The following is a 21,767-nucleotide window of genomic DNA, read 5'->3' on the forward strand; positions in this document are numbered from 1 at the left end:
GCACCCCATTGACCAAGTGGTTCAGACTGCTTTGTATCAGTGACCGGCAGACAGACGCTATTTCCCCAAGCTTTGCGCCATCTGCCGACATGATCACTGGTAACTTTATGTTTTCTTTCAGGGCTCTGATAAAAATGTTAAATAGCTTAGGGCCAAGAACAGGACCGCACTTGATACCCACCTGCTAAGTGACAATTCCCCATTTACAGTTACATTTTGAGGCCTGTCGGTTAGCCTGGGTTTAAGCCATTTAATGGTCCCCATGTTCATTTTATATTGTTCTAGTTTTTTAATCAAACTGCCAGATGCCTTACTGACATCTAAGGATATGACATCAACACTGTTACCTTTGTCAGTCAAACTTGTGATTTTGTTTTAAAAAAAGATATCAAATTAGCTTGACAGGATCCATGATCCATGTTGATTGGTATTAATTACATCACCCTCCTTTTATTCTTTATTAATAGGGTCCTGGATCACTTGCTCCATTATCTTGCCTGGGATCAGTGTCAGGCTGACAAACCAATAACTACCCAGGTCATCTCACTTGCCCTTTTTAAATATTGGCAAAATTCACTTTCTTCCAGTCACCTGGAACTTCCCCAGTGCTCCAAGACATATTGAAAATCCACATTAATGGCCCAGCAGGCTCCTCAGCCAACTCTTCTTAAACTCTTGGATGATATCCAGACTTGCTGATGTAAAAATTTCTAACTTTAGTAAGTGCTATTTAAATTACTCATTGGCACAGGAAGCTGTCACCACATGGGTTAGATCACTTCAAATTGGGGAGGCTGGCACAGAAAAGGATAACCCTGGTCCAGACCAGGGAAGCTGGTATGGAAGTAGTTAACCTGGCTCGCTGGGGAGGCACTCCAGGAGTTAAATCTACTTGCTTACTCGGGGAGGCTGGCTGTGAAGGAGGTTGAGCCTGCTGGCGCTGGGAGTTTGGCACTGCAGGGGTTAACCTCGTTCAGGAAGGCTGTCAGTGAACACCACTCGCTGGGGGGGCTGACAGTGAAATGGTTAACCCCGCTTGTTGGGAGTCTGGTGCTGAAGGGGTTAATCACGTTTCCTCGCCATGCTTGTGCTGAAGGGGTTAAACCCGCTCACGGGGAGGCGGGGGCGCTGCAGGGGCTGACACTGCTCATCAGGGGCTGACGCTGCAGGAGTTAACCCACTGGTTGGGGAGCTCGGCAACACGGGGAGTCCAGCAGTGAAGGGGTTAACCCGCTGGAGGAGGCTGGCAGAGAAGAGGTTAGCCTGCTGGCGGGGGGTCGGCAGTTCAAGGGTTAACCTGCCTGTGAGGCCGGTAGCGCAGGGGTTCACTCGCCGGCCTGCGGGGGGAGCCGGCAGTACAGGGGTTCACCCGCCGGGGCGGGAAAGCCGGTAGCTCAGGGCTTCATCCGCCGGCGGGGGGGATCCGGCAGTACAGGGGTTTACCCGCCGTGGGGGGGGGGAGCCGGTAGCTCAGGGGTTCACCCGCCGGGGGGGGAGTTGTCCGGCAGCGCAGGGGTTCACCTGCCGGCGGGGGGGGGGGGATCCGGCAGCTCAGGGGTTAACCCGCCGGGGGCGGGGGGATCCGGCAGTACAGGGGTTTACCCGCCGGGGGGGGGGGGAGCCGGCAGCTCAGGGGTTCACCGCCGGGGGGGGGGAGCCGGTAGCTCAGGGGTTCACCCGCCGGGGGGGGGGAGTTGTCCGGCAGCGCAGGGGTTCACCTGCCGGCGGGGGGGGGAGCCGGTAGCTCAGGGGTTCACCCGCCGGGGGGGGGATCCGGCAGTACAGGGGTTCACCCGCCGGGGGGGGGAGCCGGTAGCTCAGGGGTTCACCGCCGGAGGGGGGGAGCCGGTAGCTCAGGGGTTCACCCGCCGGGGGGGGTCCGGCAGCGCAGGGGTTCACCCGCCGGGGGGGGGGATCCGGCAGTACAGGGGTTCACCCGCCGGGGGGGGGGAGCCGGTAGCTCAGGGGTTCACCGCCGGGGGGGGGGAGCCGGTAGCTCAGGGGTTCACCCGCCGGGGGGGGATCCGGCAGTACAGGGGTTCACCCGCCGGGGGGGGGGAGCCGGTAGCTCAGGGGTTCACCGCCGGGGGGGGTCCGGCAGCGCAGGGGTTCACCCGCCGGGAGGGATCCGGCAGTACAGGGGTTCACCGCCGGGGGGGGATCCGGTAGCTCAGGGGTTCACCGCCGGGGGGGATCCGGCAGTACAGGGGTTCACCCGCCGGGGGGGGATCCGGCAGTACAGGGGTTCACCGCCGGGGGGGGATCCGGTAGCTCAGGGGTTCACCGCCGGGGGGGGATCCGGCAGTACAGGGGTTCACCGCCGGGGGGGGGATCCGGTAGCTCAGGGGTTCACCTCCGGGGGGGGATCCGGCAGTACAGGGGTTCACCCGCCGGGGGGGGGGGGTCCGGCAGCGCAGGGGTTAACCCGCCGGCGGGGCCGGGCTGAGGCTGCGGCTCCCTCCCTGGGTCCTTCAGTCGCGCGGAGCCGGCGCCTCTGGACGCCGCCCGGACCCGGAGCTGCCCCAGGATTGACCCACGGAGGGCGAGGGGCTGGGCTGGCACGAGGGGCCCCATGGCACCAGGCGGAGACGGCCCAGCTGGGGGGTACGGACCCTGCCCCCTGCGCTCCCCCCTCCGGTGACCCTCTGTCCTGGGAGTCCTGCACGGTGAGACCACGTCACGGGCTGATGGGGGCGCTGACATGTGGGGCTGAGGGTGCCCAGGAGGGGGACACGGGGGGGGGTGCTGACATGTGGGGCTGGGGGTGCCCGGGTGTGGGCATGGGGGGGAGAAAGGGGTGTCAAGACATTGGGTTCAGGGGAGATCAGAGCCCTGCACGGTGTGGGGATGGCCGGGGGGCAGGGAGTTGGGGAATTGTCCTGGGAGGGCAAAGTCCCCCCTGCCCTCCTCCCGCTCTTTGCCCCCCTCCTGCCCCCAGGAGATCCCCTCCCTCCAGGGTATCCCTGCTCCCCCTGCCCCCCCTGCCCCTCAGGATACTCCCATGCTCTCACCTGCCCTTTCTTGCCCCCACCCATCAGTCCATCTCCCCTGGGGCAGGTGTCCTTCTTGGCTCCTGAATAGGGCAGAACTCGCCACTTTGGGAAGAGAGTTGGTGGGGCTGGGCCAGGTGTCCCCTCCTGGGCTCTGGGGGTTGCCCCATGGCTCAATCCTCTGCCAATTTAACCCCTCCCAGAACCTGTCGGGCTAAAGGCTCGGAGCCAGGTTTGGGGCAGCATCGCCCCCTGCTGGTCAGGTGACCCCGATGCCTGGGTCACTTCTCCCCGGGAGTGAGGGGCACTGGCAGATGTGGGGAGCCCAGGGCTGGGGTAGCAGGGGCTACGGGGCACTTGCAGTGGTGGGGTGGGAGCTGTCCTGCCCCATGTAGCTGATATGAGTTTGGGTGGAGCCATTCAGAAGAGCGGGAGGGGTTGGGAGGCAGCTGGCAGGTTGACTCGGGGTCTCATTGGGGGCGGTCACAGGGTGTAAGGCCGGGTGGGGAGGACCAGTGGCACCATCTGAGAGTGCTGCCCGCTGCAGGGTGAGTGCCCGGCACTGGGCGGTAGCCAGCCACGCCCAGGATCCCACCCCCGCAGACATCCCCAGCGGGCTCTGGCCTGAGGGGCCGCAGGGAAATGAGGCCAGTTTTTGTGTTGAGCCCCAGACAGGGAACAACACTGGGTCCTGGCCCGTGTGCCATGACAAACGGCCAGCTCTGCCAGGGGCCTGGCACCAGAGTCCTGGTGTGTGGGGCCCGGAGTTCTCTGCAGCTCGCCCAGCGACGGTGGCCGTGCCGCACTATGCACTCAGAGCAGGCGTCCATGGCTGGGCTCCCTCTGCACTGGCCTGCCCCCCAGCAGGTACTAGCGTGGAGCGAGGGGGGTCAGGTGTGGACAGGGCAGGAGCTGGGGGACGTGGGTTGTAACTTGACTCAGCTCTGCAGGGGAGACAAGGGGCCGGGAGGGGCGCACAGGACAGGAACCAAGGAGGCACCGACAGCCCCTAGCACATGTGCCAGGCCCCAAGGGCAGCATAGCCCGTGGGCAGCGATGCTGGGGGAGGGCGTCACTCACCGCGCGAAGCAGCAGAGGAGCCCAGCACCCCCACACGGAGACCTGGGCTGGGGCTCCCAGCAAGCGGCCAAAGCCGGGTCGCCTTGGACACTGGAAATAAACAGTGAATTTGGGAGCCCTCCCCAGAGCTGGGCGCAGCCTGGGCAGGTGGTGCTGGACCGGTGACTGGGGTAAATTGGAGCTAGGGTGCTTTCACCTGGGGCCGAAGTTTCCCAATGGGTTGGGGGGGCTGGGGGCATTGCAGGGGCTGGGGGCCTGGCCCCAAATATGGGTGCAAAGTGAGTGAAAACGTGGCTGTTCCCGGGCTGCTCTTGGCTCACCCCGCAGCTGGGTTTGGCGTGGAGGGACCCTGGCCAGGTTTGGGGTGGGGGGGTCCAGTTGAGGGGTGTTGGCCAGTGCTGCGGGCAGGATGGGCAGGTGCCATGTCTGTGTGACAGGCCAGAGAGGAGACTTCGGAGCGGCAGCTGCAGGGGGTGCCCAGACTTGAGCCATTAATTCTCTGTGCTGCTGGCACACCAGGGGCCCCAGCCCTGCCCAAGTGCCTTTCCCACCGGGCGCTGCCCAGACATGGCCAAGATGGGCCCTGCCCGGCAGGGGCTGGGAGTAGCCCAAACCTGGCTCCTCGGGGTGCCGGGAAGGTAGGATGAGCTGTGACGGCTGTATCCAGCCCCTATGGAGGGGCGAAAGGATGAGGGCTGGCAGGACATGACCCCTCACTCTAGGCCCCTGGCCCCCAGAAGAGGGGCCCTGCCCTATTTCCTAGGCCACCTCTGCAGCCTGCAGGAATCCTGGTGCCAGACCCCACCCCTCCAGCCGCACTCCCAGCACGTTCCCTGCAGGGAGGAGTGTCCGGGTCATTGGGGGAAATTGAGGCACCAAGCCGAGGGGCAGGGGCTGGCCCCAACCCACAGAGCCAGGGACATGGCTGGGAACAGGACCCAGGAGGGACTCTGGCTGGGAGGGGACCCTGAGCTCAGCTCCCATTGCCAGGGTTCCCCTCCCTGCCAGCGCAGACCCCAGGACTTGTCTCCGCCGACACTGGTGCCAGGGGGCAGTGACCCAGCACCTGGGGGGTTCGGGAGAAGCTAGCTGCCCCCAAAACCCACCTCAGGCTCTGACCCCCAGCCCCCGCAGGGAGCTCTGGTAGCCCCAAACTCCCCAGCCTCTGGGCTCTGACCCCCAGCCCCTTCAGGGAGCTCTGCCAGCCCCCGCCCCGACCTCAGGCTCTGACCCCCGGCCCTTGCAGGGAGCACTGCCAGCCCCACTGCCAGCCTCTGACCCCCAGCCCCTTCAGGGAGCTCTGCCAGTCCCTCCCTGCAGCCTCAGCCCCTGGGCTCTGACCTCCAGCCCCTTGCAGAAAGCTCCGCCAGTCCCTGGGCTCTGACCCCTAACCCTCCCCCATGCTGGGAGCTCTGCCAGCCCCCCCCCCAAGACCCAGCTCCTGGGCACTGCCTGCCCGGTGGCTGTTTAGAGGCAGCACCCATAGCCCCCACCTTTCCCCATAATCCCGTTGCCAGGGGCTGGTCAGAGCAGGGGTTGGTCGCCCAAGGGGCTGGGATGACATCTGGGCACAGGGCCTGGGCCGTTGAGGTCTGTCGGGGGCCTGGCTGGTCTCGGCCCTTCATCCCCATTGTGGGGCATGGTCAGGGCTGACCCATGGGGGGAGGGGGCATGTCCCCTCCCCTCCCCCCGTGGCAGAACTGCCCACGGTGACGTCGCCTGAGACAAACTAATTTGCCGACTTGTTCCCCATAGCTCTGAACTGGCTGCCCGGAGCCAGCTGCCCCCTGGGGAATATTAACCCCTAGGGTGCCAGCCGCGGCTGAGCGGCCAGGCCTCGGAGCCCGGGCATTGGCAGCGCCCTGGGCGGGGGCTGGAATCCCCCCAAGGGGGCTGTCCTGTCCCCGGCCAGGGCCCTGCTGCCAGCCCCACGGCTCCCCCTCCCAGTGGGCAGGGGAGGGGCCAAGGCGCTCCTGGGGCACAGGGCCAGGTTGGCAGCAATGCACTCTTGGAAGCTATTCCACAATTCCCAGCTTCGCTCTCAACAGCACTCGGGTGCAGATGATTTCGCACAGGCCCCAGGGCATTGTGGGATAGCAGTGGGGTGCAGCACGGGCCCCAGGGCATTGTGGGGTGTGGCACGGGCCCCAGGGCATTGTGGGATAGCAGTGGGGAGCAGCACGGGCCCCAGGGCATTGTAGGGAGTGGCATGGGCCCCAGGGCATTGCGGAGTGTGGCACGGGCCCCAGGGCATTGTGGGATAGCTGTGGGGTGCAGCATGGGCCCCAAGGCATTGTGGGATAGCTGTGGAAGGACCACTAGAGCCATTCCTAGAGCACCCCCGATGCCAGTCTCCCTGGTTCCCCCCGCACACACCCGTGCCCCCGGCTGGCGGAGCTGGGGCAGGGCTAAGAGCCAAGTTTACAGTCGTGGGCTGCCCGTTGGGCTTGGACTGACACGCCGAGACTCTTGCGTGGTTTTTGCAGGGCAGCGGTTGGCCCATGGCAATGAGGCCCATCGTGTGGGTAGCACCCAGCCCTGCTGCCCTCTGCCTGGAGCAGAGCTGGGCGGGTCAGGTTGCGATGGCGGGGGGCTGTGTGTAGGGATTGAGGGGCACCCATGTGGGGAGGGGTCACAGCAGGAGTCTAGATAGTTTGGCACAATTGGAGTTGATCTGCCCACCCCCATCTCTTGCCTCCCAGCTTCCGGAAAGTGATTCCTGAGAGTCCCCTGCGATGGCCTCATGCAGGGACTGGGGTAGCTGGGGGCTCCCCACAAGCCAACTCCTGCCCCACTCCCCACAGCACCCCCTGCTGGCAGAGGCCAGGCCTGGCATAGCCACGAGCTCCCCTGCCCAGACTCCAAGGACAGGCTGGTGCGGCTCTGTCCTGGTGTGTGGCCGCCGGGGCCCAGCTGGGCTGCAGCGCGAGACCCTGGCACATCCGGCCGCGCAGACGGGCAAGCAGGTTATAAATAGCCCCGCACTGGGGTAATCGAATTGGGCTGAGAGCACAGGCTGCCGCAAGTGCACCAGCTGGGGGGCTGGTCCCGGCTGGGCCAGCCTGGGGGGACGCTTTAACCCCTTCACGCCTGGGACTGCTTGCATGCTCAGAGGAGAGGGGGGTGGGACCCCAGTCCTCACCGCCAGAGGGCAGGAGGGGGACTCAGGTGCTGGGGATACCAGCAGAGGCCCAGTTCATGCCCGTGGGGTGTGTGTGTGACAGGGTGGGTCTGGCTGGCTGGGGTTGGCTGGGGGGTTAGGTCGGGGGTAGCTGTGGGGGGGATAAGGGGGCTGGGGAGGGGAGTCGCTGTGTGGTATATGGGGGGCTGGGGAAGGGGTGGCCGTGGGGGGGATATGGGGCTGGGGAGGGGGCTGAGAGGGTGAGTTGGCATGGGGAGGAGGTGGCTGTCTGGGGAATGAGGGGCTGTGGAGTGGGCTGGGAAGGTGGGCTGGCATGAGGAGGGGATGGTGTGGGGGACAATCAGGGGGCTGGGGAGGGAGCGTCTCTCCCTCAGGTCCATCTGCGTGGGCAGCAGGTGGGCAGCGGGGCCTGGGCTGGGCTAATGTCATTGCGGCTGGTAATGGGCAGACAGAGGAGCCCTGAGCGGGGGAGGGAAAGGGGGGCTGGGGCTGGACACGCTGCCTCCCTCTGGGCCCCCACCCTCAGGGTGCTGAAACCTACCGGGGATGGCCTTGGGGGCCCACTGGGCGGGGCTGGTGGGGGGCTGAGGACAGGAGCCCCCTACCCTGGGGTGATGCCCCCCAGGATCTCATCCACTGTCTCTCTCTCTCTGTGTCAGGCAGCGTCCTTCGTCCTCGCACCATCCCGCCTTCCTTGGGACCTTGTGGCCCCACTGACAGGCCAGTCGGCAGGACCCTCCGGGTGAGCCCACGGGGCAGGGGCCCCCCCTTCCTTCCCCACACACTTCGGGCTCCGGGACGCTGCGCTCGGAGCAGGGTAATGTTAGCTCTGCTCAATGGTACTGGCAGAAATACCAGTGGGGCTGCGGGTCGGGAGTGAGGAGCGCTGGCTGGGTTGGGGGGAGCCCAGGGCTGGGCCAGCCGGGGGCTGTGGGTCGGGAGTGGGGGACGCTGGCAGAGGTAGGGAGGGGGTCAGGGCTGGGTTAGCAGGGGGCTGCGGGTCGGGAGTGAGGGGCGCTGGCTGGGTTGTGGGGAGCCCAGGGCTGGGCCAGCCGGGGGCTGTGGGTCGGGAGTGAGGGGCGCTGGCAGAGGTAGGGAGGGGGTCAGGGCTGGGTTAGCAGGGGGCTGCGGGTCGGGAGTGAGGAGCGCTGGCTGGGTTGGGGGGAGCCCAGGGCTGGGCCAGCCGGGGGCTGTGGGTCGGGAGTGAGGGGTGCTGGCTGGGTTGTGGGGAGCCCAGGTCTGGGCCAGCCGGGGGCTGTGGGTTGGGAGTGAGGGGTGCTGGCTGGGTTGTGGGGAGCCCAGGGCTGGGTTAGCAGGGGGCTGTGGGTTGGGAGTGAGGGGCATCATACAGTCGCACTGGCCCAGCCACAGCTCCCGGCTGAGCTGTCGTGCCCCTGGTTTCATCGGAAGGAAAGGGCCCCCTGGAAGCTGTGGGGCAGGTCCCTGGGCCCGCTCCCGGGCATGGCACCGGGCCCTCTCTGGCCATGCCAATGCGCTGCCCGCTGGATCTCATGAAATGGTGGGGAGACGGGGCCCAACGTGCCACGTGATGGGGAGGGGTCCACAGTGACCAGGATATGGCCCCAGGCGTCGGGTGGGCCCAGCCCCCCTTCTCCAGCCCCCCTTCCCCAGCCCAGCCGCTAGCCAGCTGGTTACACAGTAACCGGCATCACTAACACACCACAGCTCCGGCCTCACCCGGCTCACACAGCGCTGCTCAGCCCCGCCAGGCTCCAGCTCGGGGAGGGGAGCGGGGCTTATTGGGTATTGCTGGGGGCTGGGACTCCTGGGTTCTCTCCCCAGCTCTGAGAGGGGAGTGGGGTCTAGTGGTCAGAGCAGGGGGCTAGGAGCCAGGACTTTTCGGTTCTACGCCCAGTTCTGAGACGAGAGTGGGGTGTAGTGGGGATTGCTCGGGCCTGGGAGCCAGGACTCCTGGGTTCCATTCCAATGGCTCCGAACGACTCCCTATAGACTTTGGTTACGTCCCTTCCGCTCTCTGTGTTCCAGGCCACTTGGCCTGTGGGGCTGGACTGGGCAGAGTCCATCCAGCCAAGTCTCTGGAGGGACGAATTCCTGGGCTCCTGCGGGTGGGGCAGGCCTGGGTTAGCGCTTTCGCTGGAGCAATGGGGCAGGCGGTCCCCAGCTGGAGAGCAGGCCTGGGGGGCAGAGTGGGGGCCGCAAGTTCTGGCTCGTCCTGGGAGCCCAGAGGCTTCCATCCTCAAGCAGCTTCCTGGCTAGCCCAGCCCAGAGCCGCCAGCTCCCTGCTTCCTCTGGGTGACCTGAGAAGGGGCAGAGCCAGCCAGGGCACCCCTCAATGCTCCCCAGCGCTCAGCCACCTCCCTTCTACCATCAGCTGTGTGGGAGGGGAGGAGGGGAGGTGTCCGGCTGCTGAGGGGCAGGGAGTGTCAGGCAGCAGGGAGGTGAAGGGGGGTCGGGAGCATCAGGCGGCCGGGTGTGTGTGTGTCGGGGGGGGGGGGTTGGCAATGGGGAGTGGGGTGAGAGTCAGGCAGCCGGGGGAGTGGGGGCGTGTTGGACACTGGCGGGTGGGGAGTGTCGGGCAGCCAGGGGAGTGGGGGGATGTTGGGTACTGGGGGGTGGGGAGTGTCGGGCAGCCGAGGGAGTGTTGGACACTGGTGGGTGGGGAGTGTCGGGCAGCTGATGGAGTAGGGGGGTGTTGGGTAGTGGGGGGTGGGGAGTGTCGGGCAGCCGGGGGAGTGGGGGGTGTTGGGTAGTGGGGGTGGGGAGTGTCGGGCAGCCAGGGGAGTGTGGGGGGGTGTTGGGTAGTGGGGGTGGGGAGTGTCGGGCAGCCAGGGGAGTGTGGGGGGGTGTTGGGTAGTGGGGGGTGGGGAGTGTCGGGCAGCCGAGGGAGTGGGGGGTGTTGGGTAGTGGGGGTGGGGAGTGTCGGGCAGCCAGGGGAGTGTGGGGGGGTGTTGGGTAGTGGGGGGTGGGGAGTGTCGGGCAGCCGAGGGAGTGGGGGGTGTTGGGTAGTGGGGGTGGGGAGTGTCGGGCAGCCAGGGGAGTGTGGGGGGGTGTTGGGGAGAGGGGGGTGGGGAGTGTCGGGCAGCCGAGGGAGTGGGGGGTGTTGGGTAGTGGGGGTGGGGAGTGTCGGGCAGCCAGGGGAGTGTGGGGGGGTGTTGGGTAGTGGGGGTGGGGAGTGTCGGGCAGCCAGGGGAGTGTTGGACCCTGGCGCGTGAGGAGTGTCAGGCAGCCGCGGGAGTGGGGGGGTGTTGGACACTGGCGCGTGAGGAGTGTCGGGCAGCCGGGGGAGTGGGGGGGTGTTGGACACTGGCGGGTGAGGAGTGTTGGGCAGCCGCGGGAGTGGGGGGGTGTTGGACCCTGGCGCGTGAGGAGTGTTGGGCAGCCGCGGGAGTGGGGGGGTGTTGGACCCTGGCGGGTGAGGAGTGTTGGGCAGCCGGGGGAGTGGGGGGGTGTTGGACACTGGCGGGTGAGGAGTGTTGGGCAGCCGGGGGAGTGGGGGGGTGTTGGACACTGGCGGGTGAGGAGTGTTGGGCAGCCGGGGGAGTGGGGGGGTGTTGGACCCTGGCGGGTGAGGAGTGTTGGGCAGCCGGGGGAGTGGGGGGGTGTTGGACCCTGGCGGGTGAGGAGTGTTGGGCAGCCGCGGGAGTGGGGGGGTGTTGGACACTGGCGTGGTGGGGGGTGTCAGGCAGCCGGGGGAGTGGGGTTGGGCAGTGGGGTGGCAGGATGGGTCTGACTGGGAAGGAAGTGGACAAGTGGCCAGTTTCCTCCCAACCCTGGAAAGTCCCAAAATGTCCAAGGAAGGCGGCGGTTGGGGGTGGGGGGAGAACCAGAATTCTGGAGCAGCAGCTCAGTTACCCCCTCCTCTGCAGGGCTGGGGGCTCGATAAGGGTGCGGCCAGACCAGAGCCCCCAGCCCTGCAGTTCCCCGTCCTACAGCCTCCACTGGCCAAGCCCTGCATCCCACAGCTTCCCACCCCACTGGCCAGGCCTAAGCCGGGTCGCTGGGGACAGGGGCAGAAAGTACGTCAGCCCCTAGCTCAACCCAAGGCACCCCCTGCCTTCGCCCCAGGTGTCCCTGGCAATGTTCCCAGGGAGTTTCCCACCCAGCAGGGTCCCTCTTCGTCCCACAGGGGTGCCCCCAATGCCCAGGTGGGGGCATCAGGACTCAGGCGTCCTAGCCCCAAGATGCGGTCCCTCCTCAGAAATGGGTCAGGGCTCCCCATCTCCTCCAGTCAGCCCAGAGCCAAACCATGGGCCTCACTGGCCCCATGGCCAATCCACCCCTCGGGAGCTGTCTGCCTGGGGCAGGCCAAGTGCACTGTGGGCCATTCCCTCCTCCCCTTGTGTGGGGGCGGGCCAGGTGCATTGTGGGCCATTCCCTCATGCGGTGCGTGGGGGGAGGCCAGGTGCATTATAAAATATTCCCTCCTCCCTTCATGTGGCGGTAAGCCAGGTGCATCGTGGGATATTCCCTTGTCCCCTCGTGAGGGGGCAGGCCAGGTGCACTGTGGGTGGTTTCCTCGTGCCCGGGGACGCCAGGTGCTTTGTGGGATATCCCCTTCATTGCTCTTGTGCCCAGGGCCCCCAGCCCTCCCGAGGAGGCCTCCGTATCTGGATATCCGCGTTCTATCCCCAAACCCTGTTTACAACCCTTATTAGTGGCTTTGGGGCTGCAGCCCCTTGGGGGGTCTGGCCATGAGATGGGGGGATTGTTACTGCTAACAGCCCAGCTGGCACCAGGGCCTGAGCCCAGGGATGGAGCCCGGAGGGCACCTGCTCCGGCCAGTGGGTGAGGGGTGAAGCATTTTCCTTTGTTTCAGTAAAAATTCGGTGTTTTTATTGGGATCTGACCAGCAGCTTCCCTGAGGCCCAATCAACAGGTCCTTTTAGAGACCCCCCAACCCACTGGGTGCCCCTCTCCTCCCTGAGCTGGGACTAGAACCCAGGAGTCCTGACTCCCAGACCCCCCAGCTCTAACCACTCACTTTAACCCCCCAGCTTGCTTTATGAGTTTGGGAGCCACGACTCCTGGTTTCTAACCCAGCTCTGTCACTCACTCATTTGATGCGGACCCCTTCCTGCCAATCAGTGCCTCAGTTTCCCCATCTGTGATATATGGAGAAGGATGCTGCCCCCCTGCCTGAATTTGGGTAATCTAAGAACCCCCCCTGGAGGAGGCCAGCCTGGCCAAGATCCCAGCCTGCCCTACCGCAAGGCCCCAAACAATGGGAGCAAAGGCCCCGCAGTCCAGCCCCACAGCCAGTAACCGGGATCAAAGGTACAGGGTGTGCGGGGATGGCGCTATCTAATCGGGCATGAATTGCGATGCAAATAAAGCACCCATTGCCAGGGAACTGGGTCTGGCCTTGGTTGGCAATAAGAGGGCTGGGATGGGGGCAGGGACAGATGGAGCCACCCCCTCACCTCACCCTGGTGCTGCTGACCCCTGATCCCCACCAGTCTTTACCCTCCGGTCACTCCATGCTATGAGGAGGGGAATTTCCCCTTCCCAGCCAAGCCAGGTCCATTGGCTTGTGCCCCCCCACCCTCAGTGCAGATGCTCTCAGACATGAGCTCTCTGTCCTTAGCCCCAGCCAAAGGAGCCAGGTCATGCCACTAATTTTTATTCTATCAACCCTGGGTGGGGATAGAACCTGGCACCGAGGAGCTGCCAGATGGCAGCAGTAGTGGGCTGTTACCCACCCCAGGGAGCGGCCCGGGGCTGCCGGGCCCTTGGAGAGGAGCCAGGACAGAACCATCAGGGCTGTTGTTGGGATGGGGGCATGGCGAGGGGCTCTGGCAGGATTGGGCCCCGCTGGGGGTGTGTGGGGCTCTGGCGGGATCAGGACCCGTTGGGGGGGATCCGGGGCTCTAGCAGGATTGGGCCCCATTGGGGGGGCTCTGGTGGGATCAGGCCCCGCTGGGGGGGTACGAGGTTCTGGCGGGATCAGGCCCTGTTGGGGGGGATGGGGGGGCTCTGGCAGGATCGGGCCCCTTGGGAGGGTTCTGGTGGGATCGGGCCCCTCTGGGGGGGGGTACTAGGCTCTGGCAGGATTGGGCCATGTTGGGGGGGGCTCTGGTGGGATCGGGCCCTGCTGGGGGGAGTGCGAGGCTCTTGCAGGATTAGGCCCCATTGGGGTTGCGGGGCTCTGGTGGGATCAGCCCCCATTGCAGTGGGTGCGAGGCTCTGGTGGATCAGGCCTCTCTGGGGCGGGTACTAGGCTCTGGCAGGATTGGGCCCCGTTGGGGGGGCTCTGGCAGGATCGGGCCTTATGGGGAGGATGTAGGGCTCTGGTGGGATCGGGCCCCGCTGGGGGGGATGCAAGGCTCTGGTGGGATCAGGTCCCTCGGGGGGGGGGTACGAGGCTCTGGCAGGATTGGGCCATGTTGCGGGGGGCTCCAGCGGGATCGGGCCCCATGGGGAGGATGCAGGGCTCTGGCAGGATAGGGCCCCGTTGGGGGAGCTCCAATGGGATTGGGCCTGGCGCTGGTGCTCTGGGGCCAGGGGGTCCCGTTGGGGCTGCGCTGGGCCCTGGAATCTCGTCTCACAGGGCTGCTGGCTCGCTTGCCTTTGCCCTTTGGCGCCCGGCAGGGGCGTTCCGGGCCGGCCGGGGGGATTAGTGGATTAGGGGCCTGGAAAGGTCGCGCTCACCTGCCCGTGGCTGCCGGCCCAGCCAGCGCCATTGGGCCCCTTGCGCTTGGCCTCAGCCAGCCCCGCCCTCCTGGTCCCCAGCCATCACCCCCCAGCCTCCTGGACCCCGGCCACCAGCCTCCTGGTCCCCAGCCCCTGCCCCCAGCCATCACCCTCCAGCCTCTTGGCCCCAGCCCCTGCCCCCAGCCATCACCCTCCAGCCGGCCCCCACCCTGCCTGGCCCCCTGGCTCCCAGCCTCCACCCACCACTCCCCAGCCCCCTCCCCCCTCCACTTCCAGCCAGCTCCGGCCCCAGTCTCCTGGCCCTTATCAACACCCCTCATTCTCCAGCCATCACCCCCCAACTCCCTGGCCCAGTCCCCAGCCTGAAGCCCCACCCCCTCTCAGCTCCCATCTATTGCCCCTCCTGACTCCTGGTCTCCAGCCTCCTCCCCCAGCTTCCAGCCATCGCCCCTCCCAGCTCAGCCCCTGGCCCCACCCTCAGGTGAAATTCACTTCCCCTACATTAACTCCTTCTCCTGCCTTGATTCTGAACAGGCCCGAGCCTCCCAGCAGAGCTCTTTGCAGCCTTAACTCTGCCCTGGGCACCATCCCCAGCTGACCTTAACTTTGCCTGTCTCACTCCACCCTTATTTCTGCCCCTTTGCCCCCCTGGTTCCACCCTTAACTCTGCCCCCTGGCAGCTGGCACCTTCCCCAACTGACCTTATCTGCCCCTTCTCCCTGCTCCATCCCACCCTTAACTCTGCCCCCTTCACTCCCCTCCCTGTCACCCCTTGACTCTGCCCCTTCACACCCCCCCACCCTTGACTCTGCCCCGGCACTGTCCTGTCAGTCGGACGCGCAGTGGTGACATGGCTCCTGGTTTCTGGCTGGTGCTGGTGCTGCTCCCTCGCGGGGTGCCCCCACCCAAGGCGCAGTCAGGTGCCAGCGGAGGGGGATCTGGACCAGGGTGGGCATGTCGGGGTGCCCTGGGGGTGCCAGGGCCCCGGGGAGGCAGGAAGCCGTCGGGAGGGCAGCCCCACACTGCGCCCAGCTAATCCGTGCTAAAGATGCTCGTGCCCATGGCCAGTGGTTCCGGTTTTCCTCCAGCAGCCACACAAGCTGCACCTGATCAGTCCCGGTGGCTTCCCTCTCCCCCCCCCCCACAGTAAGGGGGAGCTGTGGGCAGGGAGAGCCCGGCTGGGGGGAGGACGCTGGCTGGTGGAGGGGGAGGGAAGCTGGGGATGCTGATGTTACTGGGTGAGAGGTGGTGCTGGCTTGGGGGTGGAACTGGCAGGGGCAGGGGGGGACTCAAGCTGGGGGTCTGTCTGGAAGGTGGCTTGGGGGGAGGAGGTGGTGGGACACGGGGATTGGCAGGGGTGAGGGGTTCTGGTGAGGGACAGGGGGCTGGCTGGGGGGTTTCGTGGGGCAGGGGGGAATCTAGCTGTGGATTTAGGGAGATCTGGCAGGGGCAGAGGGGGGTTGGCTGGAGGCAAACTATGGGGTGGGGGGATCAGGCTAGTGGGGGCAGGGGCATCTGGCTGAGGATTTGGGAGGTCTGGTGCAGGGCAGGGGGTCTGGCTGTAGGGTTGAGGGGGTATGGCAGGGTGAGAGAGGGTGCTGGCTGGGGGGCAGAGGCAGCTGGCTGAGGGTTTAGGGGGGTCTGGGAGGGGGTCTGGCTGGAGGGCAGGGGGAGGTTGGCTGGCGGGTGAGGGTCTGGCTCGGATTCCCGGCCCCAGCCACGCTCCGGGATTCTGTGCAGTGATCAGGTCATTAGTTGCCAGGCCACTGAGGAGAAAGGAGGAGCGGGGAGGTGCCAAAGCCGGGGGGGCAGACGTTTGCGTCATGCCCGGCCCCAGCCCTGCCCCTCTGTTTGGCCCCGGCGTGGGCTTGCCATCACCTGCCCCAGTGCCCCTTCCCTGCCTCAGTTTCCCCTCCATGGCTCACAGGACGCCCCCAGCCCCGAGAGCGACTGGCCTCCGGCCTGGCCCCGGCCACAGCTGGGACACGGGACAGGCCCAGACCCGCTAGTGCCATGTGGCAGCAGCCCGGCTTGTGGGCCCGGCGAGCGGGTGCCATGCTGGGGCTGCTGCGCCATCCAGCCTGCCCTGCGGGGGTGCGCTCCCAGCACAGCCAGGGGGCTGGCGGCTGGCCGGCCTCCCACCCTGGCAGCCGGGTCACGCTGACCCATGGGACCGTCCTGCCACGCTCGCTCCCAGGCTGTGTGTGAATGGGCCGTGGGCCAAGGGGGCCGGTTGCAGCCTGAGCCCTGGACGTTGCTGCATTCCTGCTTGTGTAAATAAACCCGGGAGGGCTCCACCGCAGATATGCTTCCGAATGGAGAGTGGCTCTGAGGCTGGGGCCCTGCAGTGCTAGGCAAGGCTCGGCTTTGTTATTTTAGGGTCTTCCACGAGCGCTGGGCTCCATGCTGCTCTGTTATTGTAGGGTCTCTCAGGAGCGCTGGGCTCCATGCTGCTCTGTTATTGTAGGGTCTCTCAGGAGCGCTGGGCTCCATGCTGGTCTGTTATTGTCGGGTCTCTTGGGAGCGCTGATCGGTTATGGTCGGGTGTCCCACGAGTGCTGGGCTCTGCTATGGTTTGTTATTGTAGGGTCTCTCAGGAGTGCTGGGCTCCACGCTGGTCTGTTATTGTCGGGTCTCTCGGAAGCGCTGGTGTCATGGATCCACAGGGTCAGGGCTATGGCCCAGCTTTGGAACAGTCTCTGGGAAGCCCCATCAGTGCACCAGAGCCCCTGGGGGTCTCACTCTTCCTCCGGGTCAGGCCCCATGGCTTCATGGCCTCTCTAGGCTGGACCCCTGGGCCGCCAGCCCCCTGCTTCCCTTTGTGAGCTCCGCTCAGCAAGACCCACTGAGTCAGGCCCTGGGGGAGACTCGTACAGACTTGGGGAGCAACGGGCCAGCCCAGAACCCTGGCCCTTTGCCCACCCCGGCCCAATTCAGGTGTGTGCCCCCGGCTGCTTCCTGCAGCCCACACTTCACCCCTCCCCGCCCCAGTCCAGTGTCCCCCAGCTGGGCAAACCCTGCCAGCATCCCACCAAGAGGGGCCAGCCCTGGTGGTCAGTTGCAAGGTGTCAAAGTCCCGGTGACTGGGTTTGCCATTGTCTTCATGGATTCTCCACTGACATGGGGATTAAGGTCCATGTAGTCCCAGCCAGCTGGGTGCCGCTCAGACCTGGGTTTTAGCCTGCCCAGGGAACCAACAGACCTCCACACCCTCCCCACTCCCCCCTCCCCCAACTAGGTAACAATGCAGCTATAGGGAAACTGAGGCACACAGAGGCTTCATAAAATATTACAAAATTCCCACTTCATCACAGCTGGGCTCTGTGCTGGTCTGTTATTGTAGGGTCTCTCGGGAGCACCAAGCTCCCTATCGGTCTGTTATTGTAGTCTCTCTCAAGAGCACTGGGCTCTGCAAAGATCTATTATTAGAGGGTCTCTCAGGAATGCTGGACATGGTGCTGGTTTGTTATTGTAGGGTCTTAAATGTCTGCCTGTGGGATAGCCATACCAGTGCAGTGCAGGGGACAACCCTGGGGGTTGGCTGTGGGATAGGGGGTAGGTGATCTGCTCAGAGACTCCCAGGTAGATCTAGGGGGATGGGGGGTGGGCAGGCAGTGACTAGTGCAGGGCACATGCCAATTACCAGGCAGAATCACGCGTGACCTGGGAACCCCCAGCCTGGGAGGTCAGGGCTGCCAGAGTGGGGGTGAGGCATTTCCCAGAGCGGGGCAGGGTGACCTCTCCCATGCACAGGAGGGCTGGTAGGGGTGGGGACCCTAGGGCATGGGGCACAATGCAGCCTGACCCTCACTCCCTGGTCAGGATCTGGAACCCGCTGGGGATGGCTAGTCAGGGGGCTACCGGGGGTCACTGACAATGGGGTGGGGAGCTGGAGTAAGGCCCTGTGAGGGGAGGATGTGGGCAGCTGGTGATTGTTAGGGGGTCATGTGGGGGGGTGGCTGGGGGCAGGGGGTCTGGGGGGGCCAGGAAGCTGGCTGGGGGGTCATGTGGGGGGCTGCAGACAGGATCCTCTGGGGGTCTTGGCAGGGGGTGTTGAGTGAGGAGCCATGGGGAGCTGGCTGGGGCTATGTGGGGCTGCACGTGCCCTGATTGGTACTCTCCCTAACTCTCTCTCCTCCTTTCCCAGGAGCTGTGTCCCAGGCTCCCCACCTGTGGGGCAGGCAGCTCCTCTGACCCCCTGGATCATCCCTGCCAGCTAGACCTCCCACGAGCACCCAGGGCTGCTTCTCTGAGGAGGGCGGATGGGGTTGGGGTGAGGGGGCCCCACAGCAGGGCCCAGCCTGGGGCTATGGAGACCTTGCCCCAGTGCCGCCCCTGCAGGACGATCCGCTTGGTCCTGTGGGAATTGCAGCCCCTGCTCTGAGCGGAGCCCCCCCCACGCCTGCCGGACTCTCCATGCCGGGGACCCGCTGGCACTGAGAATGTGCAACACCACCCTGGTGAGCTGCAACGTGGATTCCAAGATCGACCACCTCTTCCCCCCCACGCTGTACATCATGGTCATCACCATGGGGCTGCCCACCAACTGCATGGCCCTGTGGGCCGCCTACCTGCAGGTCCGGCAGCACAATGAGCTGGGCATCTACCTGCTCAACCTGTCTGTGGCCGACCTGCTCTACATCGCCACCCTGCCCCTGTGGATCGACTACTTCCTGCACTATGACAACTGGATCCACGGGCAGGAGTCCTGCAAGCTCTTCGGCTTCGTCTTCTACACCAACATCTACATCAGCATCGCCTTCCTGTGCTGCATCTCCGTGGACCGCTACCTGGCCGTGGCCCACCCGCTGCGCTTCGCCAAGGTGCGCCGGGTCAAGACAGCCGTGGCGGTGAGTGCCGTGGTCTGGGCCATCGAGATCGGGGCCAACTCGGCCCCGCTCTTCCACAACGAGCTCTTCCACGACCGCTACAACCACACCTTCTGCTTCGAGAAGTACCCCATGGAGGAGTGGGTGGCCTGGATGAACCTCTACCGGGTCTTCATCGGCTTCCTCTTCCCCTGGGTGCTCATGCTCTTCTCCTACCAGGGCATCCTGCGGGCCGTGCGTGGCAACGTCTCCACCGAGCAGCAGGAGAAAGCCAAGATCAAGCGGCTGGCCCTCAGCCTCATCGCCATCCTCCTGTTCTGCTTCGCCCCCTACCATGTCATCCTGCTCTCCCGCAGTGCCGTCTACCTCAGCAAGCCCTGCGATTGCAGCTTCGAGGAGAAGGTCTTCGTGGCCTACCACAGCTCGCTGGCCTTCACCAGCCTCAACTGCGTGGCCGACCCCATCCTGTACTGCTTCGTCAACGAGGGGGCCCGCAGCGACGTGGCCAAGGCCCTGTCCACCCTGCTGCGCTTCCTCACCAGCTCCAAGCCCCAGGAGATGGCCACTGCCTCGCTCACCCTGGACACCCCGCTCTCCTCCAAGAAGAGCAGCTTCTGCCGGCTCCCCACGCTCCCCCAGCCCCCGCCCCTGCCCCCCCTGGGCCCACCCGACGAGGAGCTGCAGATGAAGATCTTGACTTTCAACCCCTGAGCGCTCCCCAGTCAGCACCACGGCCCTGGATGCAAACGAGATGTAAATACAGTATTGTTCTTAATGATAATAATGCAGGGGCCCAGTGCAATACGGCCATGCCCAGTGAGGCCCCGGGGGGACGGCGCAGGAGGGGGCTGCTTGGCCTGACGGGGGCTCTGCCAGGACTGCCGGACACCTGGGTTCTGCAGGCACGTGAGAAAGGGGGAATGGCCGAAATACAGCTAGGTCCTGGGCAGGCTAGAGGAGTGTCAGGGTAGACAGACGGACAGACAGAGAGGTGGGGGGGGGGAGAGGGGAGGATGGAGGGATGATACAAACGGATGTTTGGCGATGGATGACTGTATGGGGATAGACAGATTGTCAGAGGTGTGTGTATAGGGATGGATGATGATGGGTGTGTATGGCAATGGATGAAGGGGTGGGGGGGCTGGAGCAATGGATGGAGGGGTATATATAAGGCTGGGTTGACCCAGAGGCTGTGAAGAACGATGGGTGGACAGAGCCACTGGATAGATGGAGGGTGTGACTGGGGCTGGATGGATGGATGGAGCGTGTGACTGGGGCTGGATTGTGTCACTAGGATGGGGAGGGCTGGAGGGTGTGAATGGGGCTGGATGGCTGGAGGGTGTGACTGGGGATTGATGGATGGAGGGTGTGACTGGGGCTGGATGGAGAGTGTGACTGGGGATGGATGGCGTCACTGGGATGGGGATGGTTGGAGGGTGTGAATGGGGCTGGATGGAGGGTGTGACTGGGGATGGATGGCATCACTGGGATGGGGATGGTTGGAGGGTGTGAATGGGGATGGATAGTGTGACGGGATTGATGGATGGAGGGTGTGACTGGGGATGGGGCGGGATGGAGGGTGTGACTGGGGATGGATTGAGAATGTGACGGGATGGGGAGGTTGGAGGGTGTGACGGGATGGATGGTGTCACTGCAGCTGGAGAGGTTGGAGGGTGTGAGTGGGATTGGATGGAGAGTGTGACGGGATGGGGAGGTTAGAGGATGTGACTGGGGAGGGATGGATGGATGGAGGGTGTGACTGGGGATGGATGGCATCACTGGGATGGGGATGGTTGGAGGGTGTGAATGGGGATGGATAGTGTGACGGGATTGATGGATGGAGGGTGTGACTGGGGATGGGGCGGGATGGAGGGTGTGACTGGGGATGGATTGAGAATGTGACGGGATGGGGAGGTTGGAGGATGTGACGGGATGGATGGTGTCACTGCAGCTGGAGAGGTTGGAGGGTGTGAGTGGGATTGGATGGAGAGTGTGACGGGATGGGGAGGTTAGAGGATGTGACTGGGGAGGGATGGATGGATGGAGGGTGTGAGTGGGGATGGGGTGTGTGACTGGGGACGGATGGAGGGTGTGACTGGAGAGGGGTGGATGAATGGAGGGTCTGAGTGGGGATGGAGGGATGGGGTGTGTGACTGGGGATTGAGAGGAGCCATCCCGCCATATTTCAGGGCGAAGCTCCTGGCCCCTTCCCATTAATAATCCCAGACTCAGCCCCACCCCTGTCCCCGTGCCCAGGCTGGTATGGGATGGGGCACTGCAGAGCAGAAGCATCTGGGCAGTGCCCGGCTCTGCTGTGGCTTTTCCTAGTGCCCCTGCATGGCTGCATCCCACCCAGAGCCGATTTCTCCTACCCCTGCTCTGGAGGCGGGGGCTGGGGCTGCCCGCCCGACTGGTACAGGCAGTGCCCCCTGTGGCCAGCCAGGTGAGGGCGCTGCTGTGCAGCAGGACGAGCTCCCAAACACGCACCCCAGGGAAACCGCCAAGGGCACCACGCAGAGCCCAGCGATGCACGGACCGGGGCTGCTGATCAGCCTAGAGACTACCCTGGCATGGCAGACGTCCTCAGCTACAGGAACTGGGCCCTGCTTCCCTGCTGCCAAGGGGGCTCTTTGGGGACGGATGAGTCCCCCTGGTGTGGCTGGTCTACAGAAGAAAAGAGCCTACTACTGCAGCCGGCTGAAGGTGCGCCTAGGTGGCAGACCGTGCGTTAGCGGGGAGCCCTGTCTGCAGCGTGGATAGCAGAGGGTGCCCCTCCGTGTCGATGGGGCTGTCTCGTGCCAGGCAATGCTGCTGACCTGATGGTTAATTAGGATTATTTTTTTCCTGGGGGGAGGCTGGAGGGGCCCCTCTGAAGGATAGGGGGGCTCCGTGGGGGGATCAGGGCCCAGACGTGCCAGGCACTGTACATTTCTGGAGCAAATAGTCCCTGCCCCAAAGGGAGCAATTTTGCTGCTAGATCTGGCCATGCCAGGGGGCAGGCAGCGCTGGCTGGTGTGTGGAAGGATGAACAAAGCGGTGTTTTAATTGAACACTTTCAGACTCTTCCTCCCTCATAAAGAAACCAAAGCAAAG

The 21,767-nt window shown here is 64.8% G+C and overlaps 1 protein-coding gene across 5 annotated transcripts; it reads left to right on the forward strand.

Moving 5' to 3' along the window:
* The first annotated feature begins 2,489 nt into the window (after window positions 1–2,489).
* Window positions 2,490–20,234, forward strand: GPR4 (G protein-coupled receptor 4). 5 transcript variants are annotated; one of them, XM_078850152.1, is made up of 3 exons: window positions 2,490–2,666; window positions 7,872–8,029; window positions 17,993–20,234. In XM_078850152.1, the coding sequence occupies exon 3, from the start codon at window positions 18,288–18,290 to the stop codon at window positions 19,383–19,385; it is 1,098 nt and encodes a 365-aa protein (XP_078706278.1). In that variant the 5' UTR covers window positions 2,490–2,666; window positions 7,872–8,029; window positions 17,993–18,287; the 3' UTR covers window positions 19,386–20,234. The 5 variants fall into 5 exon arrangements, with proteins under 5 accessions (XP_078706278.1, XP_078706279.1, XP_073177910.2 ...); XM_078850153.1 differs by having other exon boundaries at window positions 7,872–7,954; XM_073321809.2 differs by lacking the exon at window positions 7,872–8,029.
* Window positions 20,235–21,767: the final 1,533 nt, after the last annotated feature.

The sequence above is a fragment of the Lepidochelys kempii genome, chromosome 23 (assembly GCF_965140285.1).
Source record: "Lepidochelys kempii isolate rLepKem1 chromosome 23, rLepKem1.hap1, whole genome shotgun sequence".
NCBI classification, from domain to species: domain Eukaryota; kingdom Metazoa; phylum Chordata; order Testudines; family Cheloniidae; genus Lepidochelys; species Lepidochelys kempii.